The sequence below is a fragment of the Heteronotia binoei genome, chromosome 6 (genome assembly GCF_032191835.1).
Source record: "Heteronotia binoei isolate CCM8104 ecotype False Entrance Well chromosome 6, APGP_CSIRO_Hbin_v1, whole genome shotgun sequence".
Taxonomy (NCBI): domain Eukaryota; kingdom Metazoa; phylum Chordata; class Lepidosauria; order Squamata; family Gekkonidae; genus Heteronotia; species Heteronotia binoei.
The window spans coordinates 142,093,812-142,109,295 of NC_083228.1; the positions used below are offsets into that span (position 1 = coordinate 142,093,812).

Sequence of the window (15,484 nt, forward strand, 5' to 3'; positions counted from 1 at the left end):
CTTGCACAGGGGACTGCCTTTACCATTTTTATACTCTGAAAAGAGCTCCGTGGCGCAGAGTAGTAAAGCTGCAGTATTGCAGTCCTGAGCTCTGCTCACGACCTGAGTTCGTTCCCCGGCGGAAGCTGGGTTCAGGTAGCCGACTCGTAAAAAATCTGCCGTGAAAACGTTGTGAAAGTAATGTCACCCCAGAGCCGGAAACGACTGGTGCTTGTGCGGGGGACCTTTCCTTTCACAGAATCACTGAGCTGAAAGTGACCTCCAAGGTCATCTAGTCCAACCCCCTGCACAATGCAGGAAACTCACAAATACCCCCCCCACACGCACACACCCCAGTGACCTCTGCTCCATGCTCAGAAGATGGTTAAAAAAATCAGGGTCTCTGGTCAATTTGTCCCGGAAAAAAGTTGCTGCCTGACCCCAAAGTGGCAAACAACATTTCTCTGGGCATGTAAGAAAGGGCCACAAGAACTAAGCACTGATGCAGCCCTTCCTGCCCTCCATCTTGTGATCTGCCTGAGAATCAGCATCGCTGTCAGATGGCCATCCAGCCTCTGCGTAAAAACCTCCAAGGAAGCAGAGCCCACCACCTCCCGAGGAGGAAGCCTGTTCCACTGAGGAACTGCTCTAAACTCACAAACGCCTCCCCCTAAATTCACAGGATCCGCATTGCTGTCAGATGGCCATCTAGCCTCTGTTGAAAAACCTCCAAGGAAGGAGAGCCCACCACCTCCCGAGGAGGAAGCCTGTTCCACTGAGGAACTGCTCTAACGGTAAGGAATCACAGAATCACAGAGTTGGAAGGGACCTCCAGGGTCATCTAGTCCAGTCCCCTGCACAATGCAGGAAACTCACAAACACCTCCCCCTCAATTCACAGGATCCTCATCGCTGTCAGATGGCCCTCTAGCCTCTGTTGAAAAACCTCCAAGGAAGGAGAGCCCACCACCTCCCGAGGAAGCCTGTTCCACTGAGGAATCGCTCTAAACTCACAAACACCTCCCCCTCAATTCACAGGATCCTCATCGCTGTCAGATGGCCCTCTAGCCTCTGTTGAAAAACCTCCAAGGAAGGAGAGCCCGCCTTGAAGGAAGCAAGCAAGGAAGGAATGGAATGGGATCCTAGAGTTGGAAGGGACCTCCAGGGCCATCTAGTCCAGCCCCCTGCACAATGCAGGAAACTCACAAACACCTCCCCCTAAATTCATAGGATCTTCATTGCTGTCAGATGGCCATCTAGCCTCTGTGGAAAAACCTCCAAGGAAGGAGAGCCCACCACCTCCCAAGGAAGAAGCCTGTTCCACTGAGGAACCACTCTAAACTCACAAACCCCTCCCCCTAAATTCATAGGATCTTCATTGCTGTCAGATGGCCATCTAGCCTCTGTGGAAAAACCTCCAAGGAAGGAGAGCCCACCACCTCCCGAGGAGGAAGCCTGTTCCACTGAGGAATCGCTCTAACGGTCAGGAAGTTCCTCCTCATATTGAGCTGGAAACTTTTGATTTAATTTCAAATCCTGTTCAGGAGTGACAGTGTTCGCTGGGGGGTGGAGGGAAGAGAAGAGACAGAATGCAACCAGTGGTGGGGGGAGGGGGAAGCTCCATCAAACCGCATTTCACTTCAAAGGCCTGCAGAGCTGTTCTTATACCCAAATGCAAGCCTGACCTCCATCTACTCTGAAATCACACAGGAGATTTTACATTTTTATTCACGTTAAAGCAGGGGTGTCAAACATACAGTTTGGGGGTCGAATCAGGTCCCCGGAGGGCTCCTATCAGGCCCCCGAGCAACTGGCTCTTTTCTGCTTCCTTCTCCCTCTCTCTTGCTTCCTTCTGCATCTCAGCTTGCTTTGCAAGGCTTGCTCAATTGTGCAGGAGCTACAGAGCAAAAGCTCTGTTTTCTTCATTGGCTGAAGCTCCTCCCTTGGGGACAAGGGGGCAGAGGTAGCTTGCTTTGCCAGGTTCTCTCAATCACACAGCAGAGTTACTGAGCCAAGCCTCTCCCTTCTATTGGCTGAGGCTCCTCCCCCTCCTGGTCCCTTGGGGAAGGAAGGAAAGAGCCAGAGTTCCCTTTGCCCAGTTCCCTGGATCCCATGGGAGAAATACAAAGAAAGCACCTTTAAGACCAACGAGTGCTAACGTTTTAAGCAGGTTTAAAGTTTTTGTAACACATATATCTGTGTTTGTGTTCTTTGTAAAATTTATATCTCCGCTACCTAATCTTAAATTGGTACACACACGGCCCGGCCTGACATGGCTTGGCCCAACCTGACATGGCCTGGTCCAACGAGGTCTCATTTATGTCAGATTCAAATGAATTTAACACCCCTGCATTAAAGAGTTCAGTGGCCATTTCCTCTCGGATGTGGTTTCAGCAATCGGAGGAGAGAAACAAAGTTTCAGCTCTCCCCGAGGAATGGGGAGCCTGTCTGCATCTCCCTTGAGACGACCATCCTGCCACCCTCGGGCATCCACCTCCCATGAACCCTAGGAGAGCACGTACATCATTGCTGGCGTTCTTAAGCTGGTTCAGCAAGTAGTCGATGATGTCGCCGCCATGGTTGGCGTGGATGAGTCCCAGGGCGTAAAGCCCGCCTCCTTCCTGATAGGCTGAGCCGGGAGACGTGTCTTTAGGTAGGTACGTCGCCATTAACTGGAGAGCCTCCTTCTCGTGGCCCTGCATGTTCGGTGCGAGAAAAGAAACATGGAATATTGGAAGAGTCCTCCTGGCTAGCATTACAAAACGTAGCTACCTGTTTTGTAATATTCTGATAGGCATCGGAAAGGAGAGAGCCCACCTGAGCAGACTTTGTTCGGCCTGGCTTAGCCTTAACCCAAGGGGAAATATATTTAGCATGGGCTGGACCAGGGGTGTCAAACGTGTGGCCCGGGGGCCAAAGCAGGCCCCTGAGCAACTGGCTCTTGTCTGCTTCCTTCTGCATTTCAGTTTGCTTTGCCAGGCTTGCTCAATCACACAGCAGAGCTACAGAGCGAAACCTTTATTTCCTCCATTGTCTGAGGCTCCTACCCCTCCTGGTCACCTGCTTCCTTTGCCCAGTTCCCTGGATCTCAGGGGAGAAATACAAAGAAAGCACCTTTAAAACCAAGTGCTAATGTTTTAAGCATGCTTTATATTAAGTTTTTTTTTTAAAAAAATCTTTAGTTGTGTTTGTCTGTGTCCTTTAAAAAGTTTATATCTCTGCTACCTAATCTTAAATAGGTACACACATGGCCCGGCTCAGACCAACAAGGTCTCATATATGTTAGATCTGGCCCTCATCACAAATGAGTTTGACACCCCTCCCCATGTTCCTTTCGCCTCCTCCTCCTCCCCAAGGACATCTTAGAAGCACATGTTTGATTGTTTCTGTTTCTTGCAACCAACACTGGCAAAGTCTCTGAGCAAATAGAATGCTTGTCTCTGTATTAGAAAGGCGTACATCTCTTGATTTTATTAATTTCACTGTTCTGTTTTAGCCACGGGTTATTTTGCCATTCAACGTTTAAGATGTTCACAATCTCCTTTATCTTCCTCCCCCACAACAGACACCCTGTGAGGTAGATGAAGATATTGGATTTATGTCCCGCCCTCCACTCCAAAGAGTCTCAGAGAGGCTCACAATCTCCTTTCCCTTCCTCCCCCACAACAGACACCCTGTGAGGTAGATGAAGATATTGGATTTATATCCCGCCCTCCACTCCGAAGAGTCTCAGAGCGGCTCACAATCTCCTTTCCCTTCCTCCCCCACAACAGACACCCTGTGAGGTAGATGAAGATATTGGATTTATATCCCGCCCTCCACTCCGAAGAGTCTCAGAGCGGCTCACAATCTCCTTTCCCTTCCTCCCCCACAACAGACACCCTGTGAGGTAGATGAAGATATTGGATTTATATCCCGCCCTCCACTTCGAAGAGACTCAGAGCGGCTCACAATCTCCTTTCCCTTCCTCCCCCACAACAGACACCCTGTGAGGTGAGTGGGGCTGAGAGGGCTCTCACAGCAGCTGCCCTTTCAAGGACAACCTCTGCCAGAGCTATAGCTGACCCAAGGCCATTCCGGCAGCTGCAAGTGGAAGAGTGGGGAATCAAACCCGGTTCTCCCACATAAGAGTCCGCACACTTCACCACTACACCAAACTGGCTCTCTTTATGTGCCTTGCCCTCACCTGGTTTGTCCGGGATGTCGTGATCTCATCATTTCTCAGAAGCTAAGCAGGGTCAGCCCTGGTTAGTACTTGGTGAAGGATCTCCCAAGAAGGCCAAACAAGGCTTGTGAACTGCCTTGGGGGAATATAATCGAAAGAGGGAAGTAGGGGGAAGTGCCATCAAGTCGCAGTCAATTCACAGCAACACCCCCCCCCCCCGGGATTTTCAAGGTAAAAGACAATCAGAGGTGGTTCTCCGTTGGCTGCCTCTGCGTTGTTGTTGTACAGTCGCACAGTCGAGTCAGACTCTCTGCGACCCCGTGGACAAAGTCACGCCAGGCCCTCCACCATCCTCCAAAGTCTGCTCAAATTCATGTTTGTCCAGTCATTTCATCTTTTGCCGTCCCTTTCTGCTTTTGCCTTCTGTCTTTCCCAGCATCAGGGTCTTCTCCCTTCTCATTGGGTGGCCAAAGCATTTGAGCTTCAGCTTCAGCATCTGACCTTCCAGGGAACAGTCTGGGTTGATTTTCCTTAGGACTGACTGATTGGATTTTCTTGCAGTCCAAGAGACTCTCAAGATTCTTCTCCAGCACCACAGCTCAAAAGCATCTATTCCTCTGCGCTCGGCCTCCCTTATGGTCCATCTCTCACAGCCATACATTGCTACTGGGAATACCAACACTTTGACTATACGGACTTTTGTGGACAGGGTGATGTCTCTACCAAACTGGAGAGCCAGTTTAGTGTAGTGGTTAAGTGTGCGGATTCTTATCTGGGAGAACCGGGTTTGATTCCCCACTCCTCCCCTTGCACCTGCTGGCATGGCCTTGGGTCAGCCAGAGCTCTGGCAGAGGTTGTCCTTGAAAGGGCAGCTGCTCTGAGAGTCCTCTGAGCACCACCCACCTCACAGGGTGTCTGTTGTGGGGGAGGGAGATAAAGGAGATTGTGAGCCGCTCTGAGACTCTTGAGTAGAGGGTGGAATATAAATCCAATGTCGTCGTCGTCGTCTTCTTCTTCTTCTTCTTTCTATTATACAGCCCAAGTTCGTCATAGCTGTTCTCCCAAGGAGCAAACGTCTTTTAATTTCATGGCTACGGTCACCACCTGCAGTGATCTTGGGTCCCAGAAATGTGAAGTCTGTCACTCCTTCCATGCCTCTGCGTTACGCCCCTGGAATTCCTTAGAGGTCTCCTATTCAAATAGTAGCCAAGGCAGTCCCTGCTTAGTTTCCTAGACTGGACAAGACTGGGCTAGCCTAGAACACCTGGGTCAGAGCAAGTGGTGGAAAGCGCCATCAAGTCGCGGCTGACTTACGGCAACCCCACAGGGCGTTCAAGGCACAAGATGTTCAGAGGTGGTTGGCCACTGCCTACCTCTGCGCAGCAACCCTGGACTTCTCTGGAGGTCTCCTATCCAAGGACTAACCAGGGCTGACCCTGCTTAGAGTCAGAGATCTGATGAGATCAGTCTAGCCAGGACCAACGGACCAACAGAGGTGGTTGGCCATTGCCTGCCTCTGCGTAGCAACCCTGGACTTCTCTGGAGGTCTCCTATTCAAGTACCAACCATGGCTGACCCTGTTAGCTTCTGAGATCAGGTGAGATCATAAGAACATAAGAGAAGCCATGTTGGATCAGGCCAACGGCCCATCAAGTCCAACACTCTGTGTCACACAGTGGCAAAAAATTTTATATACACACATACACTGTGGCTAATAGCCACTGATGGACCTGTGCTCCATATTTTTATCTAAACCCCTCTTGAAGGTGGCTATACTTGTGGCCGCCACCACCTCCTGTGGCAGTGAATTCCACATGTTAATCACCCTTTGGGTGAAGAAGTACTTCCTTTTATCCGTTTTAACCTTTATAAGATCAGTCTAGCCTGGGCCATCCAAGTCAGGGAAAGACATAAATAGAGGTAGTTGACCATCGCCTGTCTCTGCGTAGCAACCCTGGACTTCTCTGGAGGTCTCCTAACCAAGTATCAACCAGAGCTGACCCTGCTTAGATTCAGAGATCTGATGGGATCAGGCTAGCCTGGCCAAACCAAGTCACGGGAAGAGACCAACATTGCTTGCCTCTGCGTAGCAACCCTGGGCTTCTCTGGAGGTCTCCTATCTGAGTGCTAATGACTGGCCTTGCTTAGCTTCAGAGATCTGATGAGATCAGGAGAGCCCGGGCAATCCAGGTGAGGGCAAGGCACATAAAGAAGTGCTTGGCCATCGCCTGCCTCCGTGTAGCAACCCTGGACTTCCTTGGTGTGTCTCCTTTCCAAGTACCAGCCAGGGCTGACTCTGCTTTGCTTCTGAGGTCGGATGAGATCAGGCTAGCCTGGGCCATCCAGGTCAAGGCAGGAGACCAAGAGGTGGTTGGCCATCGCCTGCCTCTGCATAGCAACCCTGGACTTCCTTGGTGTGTCTCCCATCCAAGTACCAACCAGGGCTGAGTCTGCTTAGCTTCTGAGATCAAGTGAGATCAGTCTAGCCTGGGCCATCCAGGTCAACAGAGGTGGTTGGCCATTGCCTGCCTCTGCGTAGCAACCCTGGACTTCCCTGGTGGTCTCCCATCCAAGTACCAACCAGGGCTGAGTCTGCTTAGCTTCTGAGATCAGATGAGATCAGTCTAGCCTGCGCCATCCAGGTCAAGGCAACAGATGTTCAGAGGTGGTCTGCCATTGCCTACCTCTGTGTAGCAACCCTCAACTTCCTTGGTGGTCTTCCATTCAAGGACTAACCAGAACTGACCCTGCTTAGCTTCCGAAACCTGACAAGATCGGGCTGTCCTGAGTCATTCAAGTCAAGGCTGAAAGACGGGGGGTAAATATTTTAGACGATAAACAATCTTTTGCGACCTCAAGAAACAGCCGTCTGCAGCTGGCCTGGCAGTCAGTCGCAAACATCCATCTCTCCAGAGACGGCTCCAAGGGAGACATATCAGTTGCAGCGAATGGAGAAAAATATTTGCCAGCAGAAAAGGACAACGTGAGTGAGAGCCTGCCAGTCTGCTGCAGCAGTTAAGTGTATGCACTCTGATCTGGGAGAGCCCTCTCAGCCCCACCCACCTCACAGGGTGTCTGTTGTGGGGGGAGAAGATATAGGGGGATTGTGAGCCGCTCTGAGTCTCTGATTCAGGGAGAAGGGCAGGGAATAAATCTGCCCCCACCTCACAGGGTGTCTGTTGTGGAGGAAGAAGATATAGGGAGATTGTGAGCCGCTCTGAGTCTCTGATTCAGGGAGAAGGGCAGGGTATAAATCTGCCCCCACTTCACAGGGTGTCTGTTGTGGGGGGAGAAGATATAGGGGGATTGTGAGCCACTCTGAGTCTCTGATTCAGGGAGAAGGGCAGGGTATAAATCTGCCCCCACCTCACGGGGTGTCTGTTGTGGGGGGAGAAGATATAGGAGATTGTGAGCCGTTCTGAGTCTCTGATTCAGGGAGGAGGGTGGGGTATAAATCTGCCCCCACCTCACAGGGTGTCTGTTGTGGGGAGAGAAGATAGAGGAGATTGTGAGCCGCTCTGAGTCTGATTCAGAGAGAAGGGCGGGGTATAAATCTGCAGTCTTCTTCATCAAACAGAGCACAGGAGAAAGGCCAGGCATCCGTATCATTTTCAGACCCCAAAGCGGAGCGAACTAGTTTGAGTGGCCCCTCCTATGCCCAAACGCATGAGCTTATCTGGAGGCAGAGGCTCTGGACAGCTGCCAGTAACTAAAAGCTACTCTCCCCCTCTCAACGGTAATGGTAAAGACGCTGCTGCGTTTGACCCTCCGCTAATCAAAAGCAAACTCACCAGAGACATTTAATGGGAAGCCATTAAGAATGCAGTCATCGCATTATTTTAGCCACGGTTTGATAATTGCAGAGCCGAGAGAGCCAAAGCACTCTGTACCGGTACCGCATTCAAGAGAGCTTTTCTATGCAGGCAATAAGAGCTGGTCTGTACTACGTGATTCACAGAGTAACTGGGATGAATAATTAGGCCTGCGGTCTATGCTGCGCTCGTCTGCGCGTGTGTTTAGTGCCGTCAAGTCATTTCCAACTTGCGGCGAGCGTACAAATTGATGTCCTCCGAAACATCCTATTGTTAACAGCCTCGTGCAGGTCTTGCAAACCGAGCGTCGGGCTCTCTTGAAAAGAAGACACAACATGAGTTTATGTGGCGGCAGAACTCTGGATGGCGATCCACTCCTCTTATGTGGCATTCCTCTTTTTCCTGCCGCCATACACCGCTCCTGCTATCATCTTTTCCAGTGATACTGTGTTTACTTTACTGAAACGATGATCCTGCTATGTAATTTCCCCATCATTTAATGTGTCCTTTTAAGAACATAAGAACAACCCTACTGGATCACACCAGTGAGGGTCCCTCTAGTCCAGCATCCTGTCTCACAGAGTGGCCAACCAGTTCCTCAGGTAGTCCAGCAGCAGGGCACAGAGGCCGAGGCCTTCAGAAGAAGAAGAATTGCAGATTTATACCCCGCCCTTCTTTCTGAAACAGAGACTCAGAGCGGCTTACAATCTCCCATATCTTCTCCCCCCCACGACAGGCACCCTGAGAGATGGATGGGGCTGAGAGAGCTCTCACAGCAGCTGCCCTTGTCTGGGAGACCTGGGTTTGATTCCCCACTCCTCCACTTGCACCTGCTGGAATAGCCTTGGGTCAGGCATAGTTATCACAGAGCTGTCCTTGAAAGCCCCACCCACCTCACAGGGTGTCTGTTGTGGGGGAGGGAGGTAAAGGAGATTGTGAGCCGCTCTGAAACTCTTCGGAGTGGAGGGCGGGATATAAATCCAATATCTTCATCAACCTCACAGGGTGTCTGTTGTGGGGGAGGAAGGTAAAGGAGATTGTGAGCTGCTCTGAGACTCTGAGTGGAGGGCGGAATATAAATCCAATATCTTCATATACCTCACAGGGTGTCTGTTGTGGGAGAGGAAGGGAAAGGATATTGTGACCGCTCTGAGACTCTTCGGAGTGGAGGGCGGGATATAAATCCAATATCTTCATCTACCTCACAGGGTGTCTGTTGTGGGGGAAGACTCTTCGGAATGTCGTCTCCGCCTTCCTTCCTTCCTTCCTTCCTTCCTTCCTTCCTTCCTTCCTTCCTTCCAACATCTTCCTTCCTTGACACGATGCTCATTGCTTTGTGGCTCTCAAACATCTGATGTTTATTCTACGTGGCTCTTATGTAAACCCTTGCTTTAAATAATTTTGTATTTATACAGCTTCCTTTTATGTTTCATGGCGGAGATCCCTGTGCTGTGGTGGCAGCTGATGACCACGAAGCAATTCTTTAGAACATCTACACAGCCAATCAGAAGCTCTGCTGGGCAAAAGCCCAAACTGGTCCCGCCCAGCTTCTAAAAGCACTTGACGGGCACCAGAAATGGTGTCACAGAGTGCCACAATGCCCACAAGCACCATGCCGGGCAGTCTGTTGTCAGGGTTTCAGTCAACTAATGCCAGGCCCTCCTGCCCGCTGCACACCTCAGAGGTGGGCATAGTGCCCGTTCTCTTAGCTACTCATCATACAACAGCTAATTTGGTATTACCTTATGTATCACCCCCAGGCTGGCCGTAGCAGTGAACTTGGCCCAGTTGGTGGCCCTGGCCAGCCACTCCAAGTTATCTCTGCAAGGAGAAAAAGTTCAGTGTAGTTTAGTTTAGCTTCTTTCATTTATATCCCGCCCTCCCCACCGAAGCAGGCTCAGGGCGGCTCACAAACACAACGGATAACAATAAAAAGTTAAATTAAGGAAAAGGAAAGCGAAAGGTCCCCTGTGCAAGCACCAGTCATTTCCGACTCTGGTGTGACGTCGCTTTCACAACGTTTTCACGGCAGACTTTTTATGGGGTGGTTTGTCAGTCATCTACACTTTGCCCCCAGCAAGCTGGGTACTCATTTGACCGACCTCGGAAGGATGGAAGGCTGAGTCAACCTTGGGCCGACTACCTGAACCCAGCTACCGCTGGGATTGAACTCAGGTTGTGAGCAGATCTTAGGACTGCAGTACTGTAGCTTTATCACTCTGCGCAATGGGGCTGTTACTAAGTGCAAGGAAAAGGAAAAGAAAGGTCCCCTGTGCAAGCACCAGTCATTTCCGACACTTGGGTGACGTTGCTTTCACAGTGTTTTCACGGCAGACTTTTTACGGGGTGGTTTGCCATTGCCTTCCCCAGTCATCTACGCTTTCCCCCCAGCAAGCTGGGTCCTCATTTTACTGACCTCGGAAGGATGGAAGGCTGAGTCAACCTCAGGCCGGCTACCTGAACCCAGCTTCCGCCAGAATCGAACTCAAGTCGTGAGCAGAGAGTTCAGATCACAGTACTGCAGTACTGCTGCTTTACCACTCTGCACCACGGGGCTCTTACTAAGCGCAAGAAAAAGGAAAGGGAAAGGTCCCCTGTGCAAGCACCAGTCGTTTCCAACTCTGGGGTGACGTTGCTTTCACAACGTTTTCACGGCAGACCTTTTACGGGGTGGTTTGCCCTTGCCTTCCCCAGTCATCTACACTTCCCCCCCAGCAAGCTGGGGACTCATTTCACCGACCGCGGAAGGATGGGAGGCTGAGTCAACCTTGGGCCGGCTACCTGAATCCAGCTTTCACTGGGCTCGAACTCAGGTCGTGAGCAGAGAGTTCAGATCATAGTACTGCAGTACTGCTGCTTTATGAAGAAGATATTGGATTTATATCCCCCCCCCACAACAGACACCCTGTGAGGTGGGTGGGGCTGAGAGGGCTCTCACAGCAGCTGCCCTTTCAAGGACAACTCCTAAAAAGTGCTTTCTATCCGTAGGCTCCCATAACAACTCTGTTTACACCCCTCTGCTTTCACGTCCCCCATTTCGGCCCACCCTTTACCTAAGGAACTGGTCACTGGTCGTTCCGCAGTGCATGAAGGAGTTTGCTATAACTGTGGCTGTGTGACAGACGGAATTCCGTACAGCATCCTGTGGAGAAGAAGATTTTAAGAAGATTCTGGATTAATATCCCGCCCTATACTCTGAATCTCAGAGCGGTCACAATCTCCTCTACCTCCCCCCCCCCAACAACAAACACCCTGTGAGGTAGGTGGGGCTCAGAGTGCTTTTACAGCAGCTGCCCTTTCAAGGACAGCTTCTATGAAAGCTCTGGCTGACCCAAGGCCATCTCAGCAGGTGCAAGTGGAGGAGTGGGGAATCAAACCCGGTTCTCCCAGGTAAGAGTCCACACACTTAACCACTACACCAAACTGGCTCTCAAACTGGAGAAGCAAAATGGTGACGTTACTAAAAAATAAAAAAAAAAATCCACCATGCTCCAAACTCCAATTTGCACACTGGGTAACACCAAGAAGGAGGAGGAGGAGGAGGGAAACTGCAGATTTATACCCCACCCTTCTCTCTGAATCAGACTCAGAGCATCTTATAACCTCCTATATCTTCTCCCCCCGTACAACAGACACCCTGTGAGGTGGGGGCAGATTTATACCCCGCCCTTCACCCTGGATCAGAGAATCAGAGCGGCTCACAATCTCCTATATCTTCTCCCCCCCACAACAGACATCCTGCGAAGTGGGGGCAGATTTATACCCCGCCCTTCTCCCTGGATCAGAGACTCAGAGCGGCTCACAATCTCCTATATCTCCTCCCCCCACGACAGACACCCTGTGAGGTAGGTGGGGCTAAAAGGACTCGCACAGCAGCTGCCCTTTCAAGGACAGCCTCTGCCAGAGCTATGGCTGATCCAAGGCCATTCCAGCAGGTGCAAGTGGAGGAGTGGGGAATCAAACCCGGTTCTCCCAGATAAGAGTCCGCGCACTTCACCACTACAGCAGGGGTGGCCAATGGTAGCTCTCCAGATGTTTTTTGCCTACAACTCCCATCAGCCCCAGCCATTGCCTATGCTGGCTGGGGCTGACGGGAGTTGTAGGCAAAAAAACATCTGGAGAGCTACCGTTGGCCACCCCTGCACTACAGCGAACAGCTGCTGTCATGTTAATCCTCCTCTTCTTCTTCCTCCACTCCCAGCTCCATTTCCAATGCAGCACCCTAAGAAATCTAGCTGTGTCAGAATCATACAGTCTGTCCTGCTCTCCTCTCTAGGACCAGTTGCTCTGAATTCCCTCCACACGTCTGCCACCTTTGCCTTGGCGAATGACATGGAGCAGAAAGAAATGGCATCAGTGATGTTGGTAAAAGATAAAAACCCAGAATCCTCCAAAATATGTTACCAGGACACAAAGAGAATAAATACTTCCAAGATACATTCTGCGGCTTTCAGCTAAATTCCAAAAAAGCACTTACTCACCTTTGTGTTTTTTAGGATCATGAGGTCTGTGTTGTTGTTTCGTATTAAAAACTGCAGGTGTAACTCAATGGCCATTTCGCCGCTTAAAATTTTGATCATTTTGGGGATCTGCTCTTTTGACTCGGGGTTCTTGAGACGTACACATGCAGAGAAAAGAAGATGAAGAAGAAGATATTGGATTTATATCCCGCCCTCCACTCCGAAGAGTCTAAGAGCGGCTCACAATCTCCTTTCCCTTCCTCCCCCACAACAAACACCCTGTGAGGTAGATGAAGATATTGGATTTATATCCCACCCTCCACTCCGAAGAGTCTCAGAGCGGCTCACAATCTCCTTTCCCTTCCTCCCCCCACAACAGACACCCTGTGAGGTAGATGAAGATATTGGATTTATATCCCGCCCTCCACTCCGAAGAGTATCAGAGCGGCTCACAATCTCCTTTCCCTTCCTCCCCCACAACAGACACCCTGTGAGGTAGATGAAGATACTGGATTTATATCCCGCCCTCCACTCCGAAGAGTCTCAGAGCGGCTCACAATCTCCTTTGCCTTCCTCCCCCACAACAGACACCCTGTGAGGTAGATGAAGATATTGGATTATATCCCACCCTCCACTCCAAAGAGTCTCAGAGCGGCTCACAATCTCCTTTACCTTCCTCCCCCACAACAGACACCCTGTGAGGTAGATGAAGATATTGGATTTATATCCCACCCTCCACTCCCAAGAGTCTCAGAGCGGCTCACAATCTCCTTTACCTTCCTCCCCCACAACAGACACCCTGTGAGGTAGATGAAGATATTGGATTTATATCCCGCCCTCCACTCCGAAGAGTCTCAGAGCGGCTCACAATCTCCTTTCCCTTCCTCCCCCACAACAAACACCCTGTGAGGTAGATGAAGATATTGGATTTATATCCCACCCTCCACTCCGAAGAGTCTCAGAGTGGCTCACAATCTCCTTTCCCTTCCTCCCCCCACAACAGACACCCTGTGAGGTAGATGAAGATATTGGATTTATATCCCGCCCTCCACTCCGAAGAGTATCAGAGCGGCTCACAATCTCCTTTCCCTTCCTCCCCCACAACAGACACCCTGTGAGGTAGATGAAGATAATGGATTTATATCCCGCCCTCCACTCCGAAGAGTCTCAGAGCGGCTCACAATCTCCTTTGCCTTCCTCCCCCACAACAGACACCCTGTGAGGTAGATGAAGATATTGGATTATATCCCGCCCTCCACTCCAAAGAGTCTCAGAGCGGCTCACAATCTCCTTTACCTTCCTCCCCCACAACAGACACCCTGTGAGGTAGATGAAGATATTGGATTTATATCCCACCCTCCACTCCGAAGAGTCTCAGAGCGGCTCACAATCTCCTTTACCTTCCTCCCCCACAACAGACACCCTGTGAGGTAGATGAAGATATTGGATTTATATCCCGCCCTCCACTCCGAAGAGTCTCAGAGTGGCTCACAATCTCCTTTGCCTTCCTCCCCCACAACAGACACCCTGTGAGGTGGGTGGGGCTGGAGAGGGCTCTCCCAGCAGCTGCCCTTTCAAGGACAACCTCTGCCAGAGCTATGGCTGACCCAAGGCCATTTCAGCAGGTGCAAGTGGAGGAGTGGGGAATCAAACCCGGTTCTCCCAGATAAGAGTCCGCACACCAAACCACTACACCAAGACACAAAAAGACAGACAGCTGTCAAAATCCCCTCAATTCTCTCAGGCTTGAAAGGCAGTTTTTCCCCCTCCTAGCCCTTTCTTTCGCAAAGACATAAAGGAAATCTGCAAGCCAAGCTCTTTTAATCCTGGTTCTCTGGAAGGCACCCCTGATAGAGGCTTTATAAGACAACAGGGAAGCTGCAAGACAACTGTAACTGAACTCCTCTCTCTGATCAGATGAATTCTTTTTTTGCTCTGGCCCGTAACATTTTCTCTCCGGGATCCCTGCTTCTTTCTTGCTTGTCTCTGTATTCTGTGGTGACCCGAGAAACAAGGGAGAGCACTGAACAGAACAATAGCATTCAACAGTTTTAATGGGGATTCTTTCCCCTGTCTGTGTGGGGAGTAGGGTTGCCAAGTCCAATTCAAGAAATAGCTGGGGACTTTGGGGGTGGAGCCAGGAGACATTGGGGGCGGAGCGAGGAACAAGGGTGTGACAAGCATAACTGAACTCCAAGGGAGTTCTGGTCACCACATTTCAAGGGACAGCACACCTTTTTAAATGTCTTTCTTCCATAAGAAATAATGAAGGATAGGGGCACCTTCTTTTGGGGCTCATAGAACTGGAACCCCTGGTCCAATCGTTTTGAAACTTGGAGGGTATTTTGGGGAGAGGCACTAGATACTATACTGAAAATTTGGTGCCTCTACCTCAAAAAATAGCTCCCCCAGAGCCCCCGAAACCTCCAGATCAATTCCCCATTATACCCTATGAGAAGTATTTCACATAGGGAATAATGACGACGTTTCCCTCTCCTCCATCCCCCCCCCCCTTCTCGCAGATCTGATGTAGGGGATTGGCTCTCTACTCACCAGCCAGCTTCTTCATAGCGACACAGACACAGAAAGTTGAAGCCTTGCACCACCGGAGGTGCAAAGGCACATGGTCCTTTGGGGCGGGGCAGGAAGCAGCCTGGGAAAGCTCCGGCTGCTGCGATGGAGCTGGGTGGGAAGGGGAGGAGCAAGGAGAAGCTGCTGCCATCGGAGGTGAGAAGGGAAGGGAAGGGAGGAGGAGAAGCATCAGGGATCAGTGGAAAGGGGAGACGAGAAGCTGCTGGGTTCTAGGCTGCGTGGGAAGCGCCGCCATTCCCCCCCGCTTTCTGGATTTTTGCCAAGCGGGGGGAGGAGGCTCCAAATCGGGGGGCGCCCGCCCAGGCGGGGGATTTGGGAAGCTTAGTGGGGAGACTGGCCTTGAAAGCAGGTGGATTTGTTGAGGGTGGCCAGAAACAGAAAGATGAGAACACCCAGTTTTACTTAGCCTGGTGTCTAGTCTTAATCATTAACTGCCAATCACCTTGCCCTAACTTGCACATATAAAGGAACGCACGC

At 50.8% G+C, this 15,484-nt stretch overlaps 1 protein-coding gene across 1 annotated transcript in view; it reads right to left on the reverse strand.

The window, feature by feature from the left end:
* The window catches only part of LOC132574479 (26S proteasome non-ATPase regulatory subunit 1-like), a gene marked incomplete at its 5' end in the record, with an annotated part of 261,677 nt that overhangs the window by 221,232 nt on the left and 24,961 nt on the right, over positions 1 to 15,484 (reverse strand). The window contains 4 exons of the mRNA XM_060242832.1: positions 2,501 to 2,674; positions 9,698 to 9,776; positions 11,009 to 11,097; positions 12,437 to 12,565. Of these exons, the coding sequence (XP_060098815.1) occupies positions 2,501 to 2,674; positions 9,698 to 9,776; positions 11,009 to 11,097; positions 12,437 to 12,565 (471 nt within the window). The remainder of the gene's footprint in view (positions 1 to 2,500; positions 2,675 to 9,697; positions 9,777 to 11,008; positions 11,098 to 12,436; positions 12,566 to 15,484) is intronic.